This window comes from Tachypleus tridentatus, chromosome 3 (assembly GCF_004210375.1).
Source record: "Tachypleus tridentatus isolate NWPU-2018 chromosome 3, ASM421037v1, whole genome shotgun sequence".
In the NCBI taxonomy this organism is placed as follows: domain Eukaryota; kingdom Metazoa; phylum Arthropoda; class Merostomata; order Xiphosura; family Limulidae; genus Tachypleus; species Tachypleus tridentatus.
This window is the reverse complement of record NC_134827.1, coordinates 47,191,135-47,210,504: the sequence shown is the minus strand read 5'-3', so window position 1 is coordinate 47,210,504 and position 19,370 is coordinate 47,191,135. Positions and strand designations below refer to the sequence as shown.

Sequence of the window (19,370 nt, the reverse complement as noted above, 5' to 3'; positions counted from 1 at the left end):
AATTTGATTTATAAAAATTAAATAATTCTAATTCCCATAGTTGTTATCGTGAGATACTTCAGACATTAAACTGGATTGCACCAGGTTTTATTAGGCACACTTCTTTATTTGTACTTCGTAAGTTGTGGAAGTTTGACGAACTTTGACCTTTTTATAATATCCATGTTGAAGGGTTCGTAAAAATTCAGATAAAACAATTATCGGTTCTTATTGTTTAATAAATCTAATTCATACATATATAGAAACTAATTTTTAATATTTCATTTTTATGAACGAACAATTAACTTTAACATTTTTGTGAAAAATATCTCAAACTGCCAACTGACACTTGTGACCTAAGTAACAGCCGGTTGATGTATAAAACGGACAACAAGCCAGGTGACGCCCTCTGTTGGTACGGTTACATTGCTCATTACTGGTACATAGTTTCTGGATCTGGATGTATGGACAAATTATTTGTCTGCTACCAGTTTGTTGAAACTGATTAGGAGGACATCTGTATTCTGAGAAAAAACGAAAAACACAAGTCAGTCGTGAAGTTTTGATCAATGTAGTTGTAGTATATAGAGTTCAGTAAATTTTAACGGGAGTTATCAATTGTTTTAACACAACTTCTAGTTAGACTTGCATGGTTTTCTAAAAGAAATGTAAGTTAGGTTTTAAAAATAGGTATCAACATTTCTCAACAGTCTCCAACTAGACATAACTCGATTTAACTGATTTTGTCTATTCAAACGAGGTTTTGTTAGGTTTTTCAGTAAACGTCTTTATTAAAATTTTAAGGTAACTTTTATTTTTGACCTTATCATAATGTCCATCATAGTTTCCTTGTTTTATTTTCTCGGTTCCAGGTCTTTAAGTTACTAAATGTTTTCTTAATTGATTCACCAGCTAAAGTGCTTTAGAATATTTTAGATGTTTTGTATCTTGTAGTCAAAACCTGTAGGACATGTCTAATTAACATGATATATACTCTAGCGAATAAAAGTGAAAGAACACCAATCAAAATTCAAGAATTTATCTCCAGAATTTATTAATTTCTCAAATTTGGTATGTAACGGAAGAGTCTTGTATAAGCTATCCACTGGATAGCTTGGATGACCAGTCTGAGGTACAGAAAGTAGGTAATCTCTAGACTACCGTGTTTATCGTTATGCTTACATACTTACGCTGTATCGGAGCATTTGGACAACGACCTTTAGCTTGGAATACGGTCAAATAGTTTCCTGGTACACAACACTTCAACTTCAGGAGTCCAGGGTCAATGGTAGCACAGCATCCAGGTGATGGGCAGTCGGATCTGTATCTACAACTTGACCATCCTAAGGGGCAGACATTTAACTTTGTTTGTTTGATGAATGGTGGACTAACTCCCTAAAGAAATATTTCAAATTAAAATTAGATTTTATAATTTGTTTTACAGTTGAACAAAGAACCGGCAAAAAAAGGCAAAAACTCCGTGAACCAAACAGTTAGATTTACTCGCCATTTTCGAAGCCTCAGTGAAGATAGTTTTTAAATGAACTTGCGTTTCCAGCTTTACCCCAAGCATTAAGAAATGCAACCCATTAATATTGTTCAATAATCTAGATAAAGATCTCTGAGGTAAAGTTTACTTCGGAAGAAAAGCAACATTCAATCATCCGTTACACAAACTGTTCCTCTCAAACCAAGGTATTTCTAACTTCAACTCATGGGTTAAGTGTTACTACAGACAACCCAAGGTTCAAGTATCGCAATTCGTTATTTAGAATTGTTTACCAACGAAAAGTGTGACAACTCGGCAGCTTCTAATGTCCATGACTTTACCTGTTTTTTACATTTGTAACGTTTCCCACAGCTAATACTGTAGTGTTCAATGTCATATCGTGGCACGAACCTTGGGTTTTAAAGCGAAGCCTAACAAAGAAAGATGACCTAACCAAACTGGTATAACGTGGTGATAAGACTGGTATAACGTGGTGATAAGTTGAGTGAATCGAAGTGGGCTTTACACATGGTGTAAACTTGCGTTACCTAAGAGTAAAACTATGGGCTATCTATGCTGTACCCACCGCGGAAAATCAAAACTCGGATTTTAGTTTTTGAATGTGCAAACTTACAACTAACTTACCGGGTAACTTTATAAATAACAACTAATGGTGTAGAACTGGTTCTTCAAGAATTACAAAATTAAAAATTAGCATGTATAATAGCTATTGATAATAAAACTAAACATTGCTTTTTACATTCAACACAATGTAGTGAACATATCCTATTGTACGGTAACAAAGATAATAAACGTGCGCAATCGTTAGTAGAGACGCGTGAGAAGTTTCTACATGGTAGTAATTAATCGAGGTATTCATACGCCATAGAAAATTGAACATTTTCTAAACAAACTAATTTGTGGTTTAAGTTCAGTGTGTATTAATAATTAATAAAGTTGAACGTGAATTAACAGACCAACCAAAACTGTAGATTGAACGAATAAAGTAAGACCTCTAAGTTGTTAGTGTATTAACACAACATGAGCAGTGTGTGTAATGTTCACAAGTTGTTATAACTCGAAACAACGCTTGTAATAACGCACAAAGTACACAAGTAACAGACATCTTTCTAATAAGTGAAACCAAAGTGATATTTTAGACCTAAGTGACCATATAACATCTTTATCAACCTAATAGTGACCATATCTATCAATGTTGTATATTCATTGTTGTATATATAAACTTGTGTCAACATTAAGAAACTCAACGTGTTTCTATCCATCTCTTGCAAACATACGTTAAGCGTCAGGTGACATATCTCCAATAGTCAGTGATTTTTCATTCAATAAACACACGTGTGTGAATGGGTGGGTATCTTAAATATTTGATTCTTTACCTGCTAGCTGTAGAATTCTCGTATTAACTGAACACCCGATCAAAAAACTCCAGACTTATTGTGAGACACGTTATAACTTATTAGATGTTAAAGTTGAAGTGTTAGTTTGAGTTACGTTGTTAATGTTAACTGTTGTTTAGTTTCACTGTTAACACTGATGTTCCTTGTTTAGTTACGTTGTTAATGTTAACTGTTTCATTGTTAATTGTTTAATAATTGTTAATTTTAACAACAATATTAATATTTAACGTTTTTTTTTAATTTTGCGCAAAGCTACACGAGGGCTATCTGCGCTAGCCGTCCCTAGTTTAGCAGTGTAAGACTAGAGGGAAGGCAGCTAGTCATCACCACCCACCGCCAACTCTTGGGCTACTCTTGTACCAACGAATAGTGTCACTGATCGTCAGATTATAATGCCCCCACGGCTGAAAGGGCGAGCATGTTGAGTATGTCGGAGATTCGAACCTGAGATCCTCAAATTACCAGTCTAGTGCCTTAACCACCTGGCCATGCCGGGCCTTAATATGCATTATTAAACAGTTTCTATGATTAACAACATTAGTGAATCTGTGAAGTTTCTTTAGTGTCGTTTTATTTTTCAGATTGGTTATTCAAGTCCTTTCTTTTATCAAGATACATCTTTTTACATAAGAAATAGTGTTTAAAATGGTTACGAGGTTTCAATCGCTACACTGGCTTTAGTTTAACATTCCAGTCTGAACACTTTTATGTAAATGTACATAAATAATAAAGTTTCCAATATACTACTGTAATCTTGCTTATTGGAATTACTGTTCTTCTGATCAACTTTATAATAAATTATCATAAGATGTTAGTATCTGACGTTTCCTTACTGACCTGGGTAGTTACGATGCACAAGGCAGCGAGGCAAGCAGCGAGACCTAAACCTTTCATTCTTCTATCGGAACACAAGTCTGTCTGCAACGAAAAGCAAGCCTTTAATGTTTGAAACTCGAGGATGGTACCTCTCTGTTCAGGAAGGGTTGGAACTTGCTGTTAAAATGGTTGTTACATTTCTCGTCTCAACTTCCTGTGGTTTCACTTCCGTTATGGAAGAAAGGAAAAGGAAATCCTGAATATTCAGGTTTATCAGCATATGATCTGGAAGTTTGGAAGATCGTGACGTCTGTATCCTAGGGATGTACGTATTGATAAGAAAACTAAAATATTTTTTGTTTTTAGAAATCATGAAGAAATGACAGACTAAAATATTGGGTGTTGGACTTTGTGATAAGTGAGCTTGTTAAAAGGCAGACTAAAATATTGGGTGTTGGACTTTGTGATAAGTGAGCTTGTTAAAAGGCAGACTAAAATATTGGGTGTTGGACTTTGTGATAAGTGAGCTTGTTAAAAGCAGACTAAAATATTGGGTGTTGGACTTTGTGATAAGTGAGCTTGTTAAAAGGCAGACTAAAATATTGGGTGTTGGACTTTGTGATAAGTGAGCTTGTTAAAAGGCGACTAAAATATTAGGTGTTGGACTTTGTGATAAGTGAGCTTGTTAAAAGGCAGACTAAAATATTGGGTGTTGGACTTTGTGATAAGTGAGCTTGTTAAAAGGCAGACTAAAATATTGGGTGTTGGACTTTGTGATAAGTGAGCTTGTTAAAAGGCAGACTAAAATATTGGGTGTTGGACTTTGTGATAAGTGAGCTTGTTAAAAGGCAGACTAAAATATTGGGTGTTGGACTTTGTGATAAGTGAGCTTGTTAAAAGGCAGACTAAAATATTGAGTGTTGGACTTTGTGATAAGTGAGCTGTTAAAAGGCAGACTAAAATATTGAGTGTTGGACTTTGTGATAAGTGAGCTGTTAAAAGGCAGACTAAAATATTGAGTGTTGGACTTTGTGATAAGTGAGCTGTTAAAGGCAGACTAAAATATTGGGTGTTGGACTTTGTGATAAGTGAGCTTGTTAAAAGGCAGATTAAAATATTGAGTGTTGGACTTTGTGATAAGTGAGCTGTTAAAAGGCAGACTAAAATATTGGGTGTTGGACTTTGTGATAAGTGAGCTTGTTAAAAGGCAGACTAAAATATTGGGTGTTGGACTTTGTGATAAGTGAGCTTGTTAAAAGGCAGACTAAAATATTGGGTGTTGGACTTTGTGATAAGTGAGCTTGTTAAAAGGCAGACTAAAATATTGGGTGTTGGACTTTGTGATAAGTGAGCTTGTTAAAAGGCAGACTAAATATTGGGTGTTGGACTTTGTGATAAGTGAGCTTGTTAAAAGGCAGACTAAATATTGGGTGTTGGACTTTGTGATAAGTGAGCTTGTTAAAAGGCAGACTAAAATATTGGGTGTTGGACTTTGTGATAAGTAAGCTTGTTAAAAGGCAGACTAAAATATTGGGTGTTGGACTTTGTGATAAGTGAGCTTGTTAGAAGGTGACGCTTGCACCTAGTTTTAAGTTACGAAGATATGTGAATATAAACATATTCTGATTGAAGGTAAGATGTTTTATACAAAAGTAAAGTTGGTATGGGTATTAAAACTTTTAAATAAAGATTGACCGTTAACCTGAAGATGACCTAAGTAGGTCGAAACGTTGTTCAGTAGTTTACATGTATTTTAAAGTATCAATACCTATACCTGCAATCTTGGAATACATTTTCACTTGGTTTCTCGTCATAAAGAGTGACTATGGTGTCTACCTCTAGCGGATCATTGGTGATGGGTGTTTATCTCAAGTGGGTGATTGAAACGTGTGAATCTCAAACAACATTTCTCATGTTTTGTATTTGTGCATCGACTTGAAAATAACAACAAAAAGAAATCTAGTTTTTATGCTGATTGCTGATGTGTAAATTAATTTGGATAATTGAAGGGAAAATGTGAAAACAATTCAATCTCTTAAGGAATTTCTCATTTATTTTTTATGTAGGAAAACATGTTTTGGTTCTTTTTAACTTTGCGCAAAGCTACGCGAGTGCTATCTGTGCTAGCCGTCCCTAATTTAGCAGTGTAACACCAGAGGGAAAGCAGCTAGTCATCACCACCCAACGCCAACTCTTGGGCTACACTTTTACCAACGAATAGTGGGACTGACCGTTACATTATAACGCCCGCACGGCTAGAAGGGCGAGCATGTTTGATGTGACGGGGACTTTAGAAAACGTGTAATAATTTACTAATTAGTCTAACTTGATGTAACCCACATAAATTGACCTGACCTAGTGAAATAAAAATACGTATCGAATATTTCTCTTCATTTTAATTTATAATTTTGAAATCGGAATTGAAAATTTTTTTTCTGTTTTAAAGCAGTTTGGCATGTCCAGGTGGTTAAGACACTCGACTCGTAATCTGAGGGTTGCGGGTTCGAATTCCCCTCGCATCAAACATTCTCGTCCTTTCAGCTGTGGGGGCGTTATAATGTGACGGTCAGTAACACTATCATTGGTAAAAGTAGCCCAAGAGTTGGCGGTGGGTGGTGATAACTAGCTGCCTTCCCTCTAGTCTTACACTGCTAAATTAGGGACGGCGAGCGGTTGATAGCCCTCGAGTAACTTTGTGCGAAATTCAAAAACAAACAATATATTATAAACTACTATTCTTTTCGTGATATATCAAACCGTTGTAGATATTATTATTAGTATTATATATTACTTTTATTTGTTGACAAATTCAAGATGAAAATATTCTGTTCTTCAAAGTCAAAACTTTTTTTACTAGAATTTTGTTTTTTTTAAATATTACTGTAAAATAATTGTTAGTTGTAATTTTTATTCAGGGAAGGATATGATAGTAGCTGTGATCTGATAGTAGTTGTGACACGTTCGTTAACTGTGAACAGTTTGAAGTTGTATGTACAACTGATTAACTGACGGCACATTTCTTTTCATTACAAACCATAGGAGAAGTTTGTTTGTTGTTAAAACCAAAAGCTACGTAATGGGCTGTCTGTGCTGAATATATCTCGAGTACCGAAACTCACTTTTTAATAACAGGAGGATTCGACAGACACCGGCCATCTTTCAATGTTACAAATAGTGAATGAAGACTTCAGTAACCGAAACCTAAACCCATACAAATGTTTCAAAGTTAAATGAAACAACATTATGTATTTAATGCTTAACTGATGCCCGATGTGATGAACAAGGACTACATTATAATTTACTGAGCGGTTCCTCTCTGTTGCTGAAGGGAGTTATCATGTCTTGATGTTTTGACTTTTACTCAAGTTGAAGTTAAACACTTGTTTTGTTGGGCAGTGGAGATCATTTAATAAACAAAAGTGAAACAATTCTGGGCTTATGATTGGAGAATCGGGAGGATTAATCATTTTGTTTCTCAAATTGAACCAACGTACACTCAAACAGGACCAATGACTTTGACGTAACCAACTTTTTCACCAGAGTGAAGGATGACGTCATATAACGTACTGCCACACGTGCTTGTTCACACCGAAACAACACACAAAGAACAGATCTCTCGTTTATTAAGAAATAACTACCAAAACTTCACTGTACTTCGATCAACAATAAACAATGTCATCAACTTGTAGTTGATATTTCAACAGTGATATGATGACAACCTCAGTTTGATCTATAACAAAACACACCAGCCATTAATAAATGAATAAACGTTCTGTCATGGACTCATTAGTAAAACACGGACTTTTTACTTCTTAAAACTGAGTTGTTTTAGGTATAGATGTCGCCACTTAAACAAAGTGTGCAAATGACTGTATCAATACAACTTCTGATTAACTAAGCCTAAAACACACGTAATGTGAGCTATAAATGCACACATTAATCCTACCCACAATGTACATGAATTTATCACGTCAAGTAGCAATTCCTTACATGAATGTCCACTTCAGAAAAGAGGTAGAAGTGGCATATTGTTACTTGTATGCATGTAAACTAGCACGTGCGCGTACATCCTTTGCTGTTTTATGTTTCGACACCCTAATAAACTGATATCTGATAACAGTTTATTTTTATTCCGCTTGTAAATCCAAGAATTGAGACTCGATGAAAACCGGGAAACAGCGCCCGTTTAAAACGGGTTTAGAACGATTCCGTTTACTGTTTATCCTGACCAAAATTTGTCGTTCAAAAACCTCCGTGTTTTTACTGAAACGGCTAAACGTTGTATGTGGTTTACGCAAAACTTTGTACAGACATAGAATAAGTAATATGTTACAAGTGTATCCAATTTCATGAAAGTTGAAGTTATCTAAACATCTTTAAAATTTTTATAAACTGGTTTGTAGAAGAAAATAACACTAATCTGCACGGATTTTCTATATTTCAAAGGTGGAGTAAGCAAATAGGTGAAAAATGCCAGAAACATTTGTGGACATTGTACTAAATTGAAGATAGCTGAATATCGCAGTTCGTTGGTTGCTATACATAGCACACTGTTTTCCGTGTACTAAATTTCTGTATTAGCTGTACGTTACATTACCTCGTGCTCTGACCTATGACTGCACTCTTGTCTGCGGGTCAAGACGTTTAGAGAACGTTTTTCCAGCCACATGTTTTCTTATGACGTCAAGCCAAACCATCAAACGACGCCAACCTGTCCGCCTCCTGGTACTAAAACGAGTATCTTCAGCTAGCAGCCCATCTCGGTTATCTAACGCCATCTGTCCCCTTCCCAAACACCTAGTTCTGAGAGATCAAACCATCTACAGCCATCCACCACAGTTAAAAGAATCCGCCAGTCACAAGATGGCAGGAATACATCTCTTTGTTCCACATCATTATATTGATCAACGTCCTCAAGCTAGCTAACTGAAGCATTAGACGGGATTTTATCCAAGAGTATTCAAAACTACTGTAGCCATAAACAGATCCAACTATCAATAGGGGTGGATAAGGCACTCTCCAACCACACGTAGTAAACAGTGACAGGCTTAACATTCTCGTTCCCCGTGACTCTCCAACCACACGTAGTAAACAGTGACAGGCTTAACATCCTCGTTCCTAGTGACTCTCCAACCACACGCAGTAAACAGTGACAGGTTTAACATTCTTCCCCGTGACTCTCCCCACACGTAGTAAACGTGACTCTCCAACCACACGTAGTAAACAGTGACAGGTTTAACATTCTCGTTCCCCGTGACTCTCCAACCACACGTAATAAACAGTGACAGGCTTAACATCCTCGTTCCTAGTGACTCTCCAACCACACGCAGCAAACAGTGACAGGTTTAACATTCTCGTTCCCATCACTCTGATTGTATGAGAAGTGCAAGTCTTTGTGTTTTCTTTGTGTATTTGTACTTATGGGCCCGGCATGGCCAAGCGTGATAAGGCAGTGGGTGGTGATGACTAGCTGCCTTCCCTCTAGTCTTACAAACAATTTGTACTTACCTGTTACCATTATGTCTGAACTAGCATACCGTACACCACTATTAACAGTACACGCTCACACGATCGTTAAGAAACTAAGAAATTTAAACGAAAGAATTATCAACTGAAGAAATAACATCTATTTTATTGAACAAAGGAACAACTAACCCTAACTTTGTAAAGGTAAAACTATCAAAAAACTTTAATAAATACACAAACATTATCCACAATTTACAGAAAAAACTACTTAAAGCCATGTTGAACACGAAATACAAAGAACTGAATGACTTACAAAAACAAAAAAATGAACCTAGACCATCAACTGGCATGTTGCATTGAACCAGAGATTTACGGACTTATACAACGAAACATAAACCAAATCAACATTAGGAATGACAGAGACAAAAAGTTTGTTTGTTTTTCGAATTTCGCACAAAGCTACACGAGGGCTATCTGTGCTAGCCGTCCCTAATTTAGCAGTGTAAGACTAGAGGGAAGGCAGCTAGTCATCACCACCCACCGCCAACTCTTTGGCTACTCTTTTATCAACGAATAGTGAGATTGATCGTCACGTTATAACGCCCCCACGGCTGAAATGGCGAGCATGTTTGGCGCGACCGGGATGCGAACCCGCGACCCTCAGATTACGAGTCGCACGCCTTAACACACTTGGCCATGCCGGGCCCCAGAGACTAAAAGATCTGCCACAACAAAAAACTAGAAAAACTAAGATGCAAACAACAGAAAAGACACCAAAACGACAAACCGTTGACTAACCTCATAATTAACAGATCTGACTGACAATTAAACACAGACATCTACTTAACAAAGGACTCAACTTCCCAATAGCACCAAGGTACATTCCAACCTTAGAAATAAAAACATGTTTAGAAGACCTAGCCAGGAGACTTGTGATACTTTCTACAGAAAACTAAAACAAGGAAACAACCAAAAACAACCAACAGAAAGAAGACAATTTTATTGACATCCAACAGCCAAACTTTCCAGGTAAAATTACAAATTTATATTTTCCAGAAACACCTAAAAACAACATCTTAAACGATTTTTTCAAGAATTTTCTCACAAACTCATCAACATAATTTCACAAAACAGAAAACTAAAAAAAACAACCTTACAGAAAGAGACATTAATTCCATTAAAAACCTAAAACAAGACAAAAACACAAAAATTATAAAAGCAGATAAAGGTAACGCTATAGTTATAATGAACACGAATGAATACATCCAAAAAATGAAAAACATCCTATCAGACACGAACAAATTTAAACCAATACACACAAATCCAACAAAGACACACAAAACGCAACTGAACAAATTACTACTAAAAATGAAAAAAAACACAATTTCACAAACACTTTATTCCTACCTACGTAAAACCGACTCACGCACACCACAAATATACGGCATCCCCAAACCTCATAAACCAGATTGTCCATTACGACCAATAATGTCCACATATGAATCGTTTAATTACAATCTTGGTAAATACATAGCATGGGCATTCTCCAAATATGTAACATCAGCCAGCTCATTCATCAAAGACTCTTTTAATTTCAAGTCTAATCTAAATCAACTTAATCATAAAGCCTTAATGGCCAGTTTCGATGTTATATCCCTCTTTGCAGAAGTTCCAACCACTGAAGCCTGCAAGATAGCCTTAGAACTCTATATTCGAGACCCTAACCCAACTATAGACATTCCCAGCAACCAACTAGCAACCCTCATAGAATTCACCACGATAAAGACAAACTTCATGTTCAACAACCACAACTATATACAAACAAATGGCCTAAGCATGTGCAAACCAGTATCACCAATTGTAGCCAATATTTTTATGACACAAGTTGAAACACAAGCAATTAACACAGCATTACATCCACCACTATACTGGTACAGATATGTAGATGACACGGTTGCGGGATTCAAATCTACAGAACACATACTGAATTTTTTCAATCACATTAACTCTATACATCCCAACATTAACTTCACATGTGAACAGGAAGAAAGCAATCAAACATCATTTCTTAACCTCAAAATTACAAGAACCGATACACGATTCAAAACAGAAATCCAAACTGAAAAATCACCCATACTGGACTATACATTCCTTGGGACTCAGCACATGAAACAAAACAAAAACTCACATACTAAGAAACCAAATAAACACAGCCATAAAACTATGCTCACCAGATAAAATTAACGATGAAGTAGACAAAATAAAACAATACTTCATCAACATCAATAAGTTTCCTCCACAAACCGTAGAAAACATTATACACACATCTAAACAGAAAGCAAAATCAACCAACAAAAGTAAATACAGCTCACGAATAAAAAAAATCACGAAACCATATACTGCTGTATACCATATATTCCTGACATCAGCAGAAAAATAACCAACATTTAGCATAAACTAGTAACAAAATATGACATTCCAGTTAATACCAAATTTATTCAAAAACTAGTAACAAAACATGTCATTCCAGTTAATACCAAATATATTCAAAAACTAGTAACAAAATATGACATTCCAGTTAATACCAAATTTATTCAAAAACCAGGCACAAAACTAAGGTCTATACTATGTAAAAACTACACTGACAAACACCACACCAACATTATTTATAGAATACAATGTGATAACTGCCACGACTTCTATATTGGAGAAACAAATAGAAAAATGGAAACCAGATTCAAAGAACATAAAAAGTCACCTTCACACGTTTTCGAACACTGCAAGTCAAATAAATACAACATAACCATAGAAAACACTCAAATACTAAATAAAGAAACAAACATAAACAAACGCAAAATTAAAGAAGCCTTACTTATACAACAACTTAAACCCAAAATAAACCAATATAAGGGAACGCCTTTATACCTATATTAATATAATAAAATAAATAAAATTATTCAAACATCTAACACCGCCCTCTACATTCCGACACTCAGTTACACAACCCTTCAAACACGTGGTCAGCTTCTGGTCAGTTACCTCTTTCTTTGTGAACCTGACGATGACCGAAGAAGGTCGAAACGTTGTCCGCTCCTCCACGTAAAAAGAATTTTCTCAACCCAAACGAGCCGTTTTTACATAAATATTTAACTATGGCAATACTTCTCGAACCTATAAAAGGTATTCAAATCGTAACAAGTGTGTCCTGTATCATGTGATCTGTATTATGTGTCCTGTTCCTGTTTATTATTACACATACTTCTGTTCCCTAAACTACTTGACAAACAATGTAGTGTTTATACATTTAATAGGTCTAATACTAATGTCCACTTTCTAACGGACTTTACCCCAGTTTCCACCATCTTCCTGAAGTGACATACTCTGTAGCAAATTTTACATTAATCCCCTGTCCAGCATTCCTCACTCACTACAAAGTTTCCAAAGAAAATGGTAACACTACTTATAAAACCTACGGTGCTGCCACCAACAGTGAGAAAAATTCATCTATTTGTATACGTTTTCAAAGACGCTCTCACAACCACCAACTAAATACAATATTAATGATAACAGGTAACTAACAACTACTCAGACTACATCTCTTATCTCTTTCACGACAACACAAACAGGTCTGTTAATCTTTGATTAAATCTCTAATCTCCAATCAAGTAAATACAATATTAATGATAACAGGTAACTAACAACTACTCAGACTACATCTCTTATCTCTTTCACGACAACACAAACAGGTCTGTTAATCTTTGATTAAATCTCTAATCACCAATCAACTAAATACAATATTAATGATAACAGGTAACTAACAACTACTCAGACTACATCTCTTATCTCTTTCACGACAACACAAACAGGTCTGTTAATCTTTGATTAAATCTCTAATCTCCAATCAAGTAAATACAATATTAATGATAACAGGTAACTAACAACTACTCAGACTACATCTCTTATCTCTTTCACGACAACACAAACAGGTCTGTTAATCTTTGATTAAATCTCTAATCACCAATCAACTAAATACAATATTAATGATAACAGGTAACTAACAACTACTCAGACTACATCTCTTATCTCTTTCACGACAACACAAACAGGTCTGTTAATCTTTGATTAAATCTCTAATCTCCAATCAAGTAAATACAATATTAATGATAACAGGTAACTAACAACTACTCAGACTACATCTCTTATCTCTTTCACGACAACACAAACAGGTCTGTTAATCTTTGATTAAATCTCTAATCACCAATCAACTAAATACAATATAATGATAACAGGTAACTAACAACTACTCAGACTACACCTCTTATCTCTTTCACGACAACACAAACAGGTCTGTTAATCTTTGATTAAATCTCTAATCACCAATCAACTAAATACAATATTAATGATAACAGGTAACTAACAACTACTCAGACTACATCTCTTATCTCTTTCACGACAACACAAACAGGTCTGTTAATCTTTGATTAAATCTCTAATCTCCAATCAACTAAATACAATATTAATGATAACAGGTAACTAACAACTACTCAGACTACATCTCTTATCTCTTTCACGACAACACAAACAGGTCTGTTAATCTTTGATTAAATCTCTAATCTCCAATCAAGTAAATACAATATTAATGATAACAGGTAACTAACAACTACTCAGACTACACCTCTTATCTCTTTCACGACAACACAAACAGGTCTGTTAATCTTTGATTAAATCTCTAATCACCAATCAACTAAATACAATATTAATGATAACAGGTAACTAACAACTACTCAGACTACACCTCTTATCTCTTTCACGACAACACAAACAGGTCTGTTAATCTTTGATTAAATCTCTAATCACCAACCAAGTAAATACAATATTAATGATAACAGGTAACTAACAACTACTCAGACTACACCTCTTATCTCTTTCACGACAACACAAACAGGTCTGTTAATCTTTGATTAAATCTCTAATCTCCAATCAACTAAATACAATATTAATGATAACAGGTAACTAACAACTACTCAGACTACACCTCTTATCTCTTTCACGACAACACAAACAGGTCTGTTAATCTTTGATTAAATCTCTAATCTCCAATCAACTAAATACAATATTAATGATAACAGGTAACTAACAACTACTCAGATTACATCTCTTATCTCTTTCACGACAACACAAACAGGTCTGTTAATCTTTGATTAAATCTCTAATCACCAACCAACTAAATACAATATTAATGATAACAGGTAACTAACAACTACTCAGATTACATCTCTTATCTCTTTCACGACAACACAAACAGGTCTGTTAATCTTTGATTAAATCTCTAATCACCAACCAACTAAATACAATATTAATGATAACAGGTAACTAACAACTACTCAGATTACAACTCTTATCTCTTTTCACGACAACACAAACAGGTCTTAATCTTTGATTAAATCTCTAATCACCAATCAAGTAAATACAATATTAATGATAACAGGTAACTAACAACTACTCAGACTACACCTCTTATCTCTTTCGACAACACAAACAGGTCTGTTAATCTTTGATTAAATCTCTAATCACCTTTCTCAAAAACCCTTCGTCAAACATATTCGCCCTTTCAGCGGTGGGAGCGTTATAATTTCACGATCAATCCTATTATTCATTGGTAAAAGTAACTCAAGAGTTGGCGATGGGTGGTGATGACCTAATTGCCTATCCTTCTAGATGAAGACCAAAATAAGCTTTATCAGCAGTGGATGAGAAGTGCCGATAGCCCTCGAGTAGCTTTATCAGCGTGAAAGAATTCAACAAAGAAACAACAAAATAAGCTTTATCAGCAGTCGTGTAATGGTGTGAGAATCGTAAGCTTTATCAGCAGTGGTGTAATGGTGTGAGAATCGTGTCCTCCTAATTTTTGTTTTAAGACGAAACGCTGTTCTCGCACTATTTTGAATGAATCTTATCTTACAAATCTCTAACTTTGTGAAGGTTCCCATCCCTAGAAGAAAGAATCATTAACCCTTCCATCTATGTCGTAGGCAGTTTATCAAATGAAAGGAAATATTGTTAAATAAAATGTTCTGTTAGTATATATCAAAGTTTCAAACAACTTGTATCAGAGTTTATATTTCTCACTTTTTCACTTATTTTCTATAGTTATTATATTGTTAGCAACTAGCTTTTGAAACCGGACAAAACAAAATGTATAGCACCGATAGTTTCATGACTTCTGATTCAAAACTAGAATCCAAACAATTATGTAAAAAACGGCTTAGATGTCAGCAACTAGCTTTTGAAACCGGACAAAACAAAATGGATAGCACTGATAGTTTCATGACTTCTGATTCAAAACTAGAATTCAAACAATTATGTAAAAACGGCTTAGATGTCAGCAACTAGTTTTTGAAAATCGGACAAAACAAAATGGATAGCACTGATAGTTTCATGACTTCTGATTCAAAACTAGAATCCAAACAATTATGTAAAAAACGGCTTAGATGTCAGCATTGAGAAACTGATACACAAACAAGAGTAGACGAGTCCAAAGAATTCACGATGAACCAAACTTGGAAATTTCGCAACAGGCTCAATAACATAATACACACAAGTTCGTATACATATCTGGACACGTTAAGTATTTATATTATAACTTTTGATACAGTATGTGTGCCTTCACAAAATTTAGTGGACCGTCAGTAAAGTTTTGTACACGATAAATCAGGTTTTAATGAAATATTTTTATTAAAAAATTGTTGATGAGAATATAATCTGTTTCCTTAGTATTCACAGTGCGAAGTGATTTCAGGTAACGATTAAGAAAACTTCATCCTATTAATCTCGGATATTATTTGTGTAATTTCTAAAACCTCTTAAATACATTTCTGTTGTATGTTTTCAGTAAGACTTATAACCTAACTATGTGGGGTTGTGTCAACTGACCGACCTCGTAACCAAAGTTTAAAAAATATGAAATAAGTATAAATTATGCTTTTCTCGCGCTGGAATGACTACATATCATAACATGAAAATACGGTCGTTTAGTCTAAGTAGCTTAAGTCTCATAATGTTACACATTTATATATATTTATTATGTTGTATTATATTGACTTTCCCTTCCAGTGGTGACTAGCTAACAGTGCATAACTTCTACTGACTCGTTGCACGTGCACTCATTTTCTTCACAAAGTGACCTTGTCTTGGCTGTAATTTAGCTAGTATTTTGTAATATAATCGTATTTCAATTATGATGCATTATATATGCATATAGATTATTACTGTTCAGAAATAAGTTATGAAGCCTATTTTTCTTAAATATAGAACAACAATAAACAAAGAAATATAGCAAACAATTATCTCTTCTAGGTACGAATTTTGAACATCATTGTGAATGGGCATAGGTTGCTAAGCCTTTTAAAACTTTGCACGTGGAGGATATCATACCAATTTTTTAGGTCTTGTGTACAATTATAACCAAAAAAATCGTAAATAACTATACTGATACCACATAATTTCACAATAATTTATCAAGCTAAGTAACTAAGACGTATTTAGATTTTAAAAAATTATATGAAACTTCAAGTAGAATAAAGACACAACTTACCACCCTGAGATCGTAGATGGAATAAACGTTGTAGCCTTTTCACGTATTGAAATGGACGAGAGAACCACTAGGGGGATATTCTAAACTGTTGATTGGTTGTTCACATGCATATAATTAAAAAGGCGTATATAAGGAACCGTTTCAAAAGTGGAAAGAGTCGTTTTAGTCAGTTATAGTCAATTCTAAATCAACTCACCAGCCGCCAGGTTATACTGACCACAGGCCAAGGCCTGGCTCACTTCCCTTACGCCTCTCTCGTGTCCCTCTCACATACCCCACCTCACTTCTATACCTTAAAGAAATCAAACCAAAATAAAGACAAATTTCCATGAAAATTTCTCAATCTCTCAAGTAAAGGGACGAAGATGAACCACAACGTTCCTGACCACCGCAGTTGGAGAGAAGTCTTCTTCTGATTTCTCTCTCTGAACTAAAACTCTACCGCGTTTGTTTGCGAATAGAAAGAGGTAAAGGGGGTTTCTGTGTTTGATTCAGCAAAATAGAAGTGTATGATGTTCTTCTTTTAGCTTGTCAATACTGATAATTTGAGTTCCTCATTTTAACGAAACTGTAGACTTTGTATTGAGGCATGTGAAACATCTAATTTTAAACAGTACTGCATTCGGTATTCCACGTGACTCACTATAATTTATATTTAGATGTGTTATTTTAACATTTACTGTTAAATTAAAAGGTCAGTAATATACAGTAACAAAGTTGGAAATATAATCTGAAATCTAATTTCACACTTCTTGACATAAATTCATAACAGTGCAATAAAACGTTGAATGCAAGTCAACAAACGCGATGACATGGCCTTTGACATCTGACTCATCGCGAAAGGTTTTTGTTTTTTTTACATATTATCAAATAATTCGAAAATTCAAAGTGAAAGAAAAATTAATTTTTATTGTAACTTTTCAAATGTATCTTCAATCTTACACTTACATCTACTATTCGGGAAATATGTGTTTTTTATGTAACGGTGACGTAATGAACACTTTCATAATTACACATTGATAAACTTAACACTGTACCACTGTGTAATGAAAACACGTATTAACCCTTTCAACACCAATTTTTAAAAGTGCAGCTGACCTTCTCATCTCTCAATTATTTAACTTCTCTCTTCATTCTTAGTGGACCAAGCGTGTTAAGGCGTGCGACTCGTAATCTGAGGGTCGCAGGTTCGCATCTCCGTCCCACCAAACATACTCGCCCTTTCAGCCATGAGGGCGTTATAATGTTACGGTCAATCCCATTATTCGTTGGTAAAAGAGTAGCCCAAGAGTTGGCGATGAGTGGTGATAACTAGCTGCCTTCCCTCTAGTCTTACACTGCTAAATTAGGGACGGCTAGCACAGATAGCTCTCGAGTAGCTTTGCACGAAATTCAAAACAAACAAATCTTTCTTAGTGTTATTCGTTCCAGTGGAAATTCACCAATATAACAATCATTCCCAAGAAAGAAACTAAACCATTACGTCCAGTCAACTTTCAGTTTAGTGAAGTGTATTTTAAACAGTTCAAGTCTACCAGCTTGCCGCAGTATTCAGAACATAATAACGTAACTACGAGCAGTAAACCGAAAAACAGAAACCGATGTTTCATGTTCCTGGACGTTTAAAAGTATTTCAGTCCGTTTAAAAGAGGAACGTGAATCAAAGCAAAGTCCGACACAACTCCAAAATGGTTTTAGGTTGGTGTATGGTAACCTTTATTCGTCTATACAACTAAAGTAGTACGGCTGTATGGTAACAATCTATACGTCTACAAAACTAATGTAATACGACTGTACGGTAACTTTCTATACGTTTACATAACTAGTGTAATAAGGTTGTGTGGTAACTTTCAATTCGTCTGTAGAAATAATGTTGTACGGCTGGTAACTTTCAATTCGTCTGTAGAAATAATGTTGTACGGCTGGTGGTAACTTTCAATTCGTCTGTAGAAATAATGTTGTACGGCTGGGTGGTAACTTTACTACATCTACAGAACTAATGTTGTACGGCTGTGTGGTAACTTTCAATTCGTCTGTAGAAATAATGTTGTACGGCTGGGTGGTAACTTTCTATACATCTACAGAACTAATGTTGTACGGCTGTGTGGTAACTTTCAATTCGTCTGTAGAAATAATGTTGTACGGCTGGGTGGTAACTTTCAATTCGTCTGTAGAAATAATGTTGTACGGCTGGGTGGTAACTTTCTATACATCTACAGAACTAATGTTGTACGGCTGTGTGGTAACTTTCAATTCGTCTGTAGAAATAATGTTGTACGGCTGGGTGGTAACTTTCTATACATCTACAGAACTAATGTTGTACGGCTGTGTGGTAACTTTCTATACATCTACAGAACTAATGTTGTACGGCTGTGGGTTAATTTTCTATACATCTACAGAACTAAAGTAGTACGGCTGTGTGGTAACTTTCTATACATCTACAGAACTAATGTTGTACAGCTGTGTGGTAACTTTCTATACATCTACAGAACTAAAGTAGTACGGCTGTGTGGTAACTTTCTATACATCTACAGAATTAATGTTGTACGGCTGTGTGGTAACTTTCTATACATCTACAGAACTAAAGTAGTACGGCTGTGTGGTAACT

The 19,370-nt window shown here is 35.2% G+C and overlaps 1 protein-coding gene across 1 annotated transcript; it reads right to left on the bottom strand.

Moving 5' to 3' along the window:
• Nucleotides 1-197: 197 nt before the first annotated feature.
• LOC143246797 (uncharacterized) lies at nt 198-16,785 on the bottom strand. The gene is made up of 4 exons (XM_076493953.1): nt 16,763-16,785; nt 3,724-4,019; nt 1,170-1,374; nt 198-503 (listed from the first exon to the last, which is right to left on the bottom strand). Exons 2-4 carry the CDS (start codon nt 3,778-3,780, stop codon nt 310-312), a joined length of 456 nt encoding a protein of 151 aa, XP_076350068.1. The 5' UTR covers nt 3,781-4,019; nt 16,763-16,785; the 3' UTR covers nt 198-309.
• Between the last annotated feature and the right edge of the window lie 2,585 nt (nt 16,786-19,370).

Bases quoted from the DNA above. Each gene is read 5' to 3' on its own strand.
- LOC143246797 (XM_076493953.1), bottom strand. From the start codon at position 3,780: ATGAAAGGTTTAGGTCTCGCTGCTTGCCTCGCTGCCTTGTGCATCGTA. The intron at 1,375-3,723 runs GTCAGTAAGGAA...ATATTTCTTTAG, and splicing joins TGTGCATCGTAACTACCCAG to GGAGTTAGTCCACCATTCAT. The intron at 504-1,169 runs GTAAGTATGTAA...GTTTTTTCTCAG, and splicing joins TCCAAATGCTCCGATACAGC to AATACAGATGTCCTCCTAAT.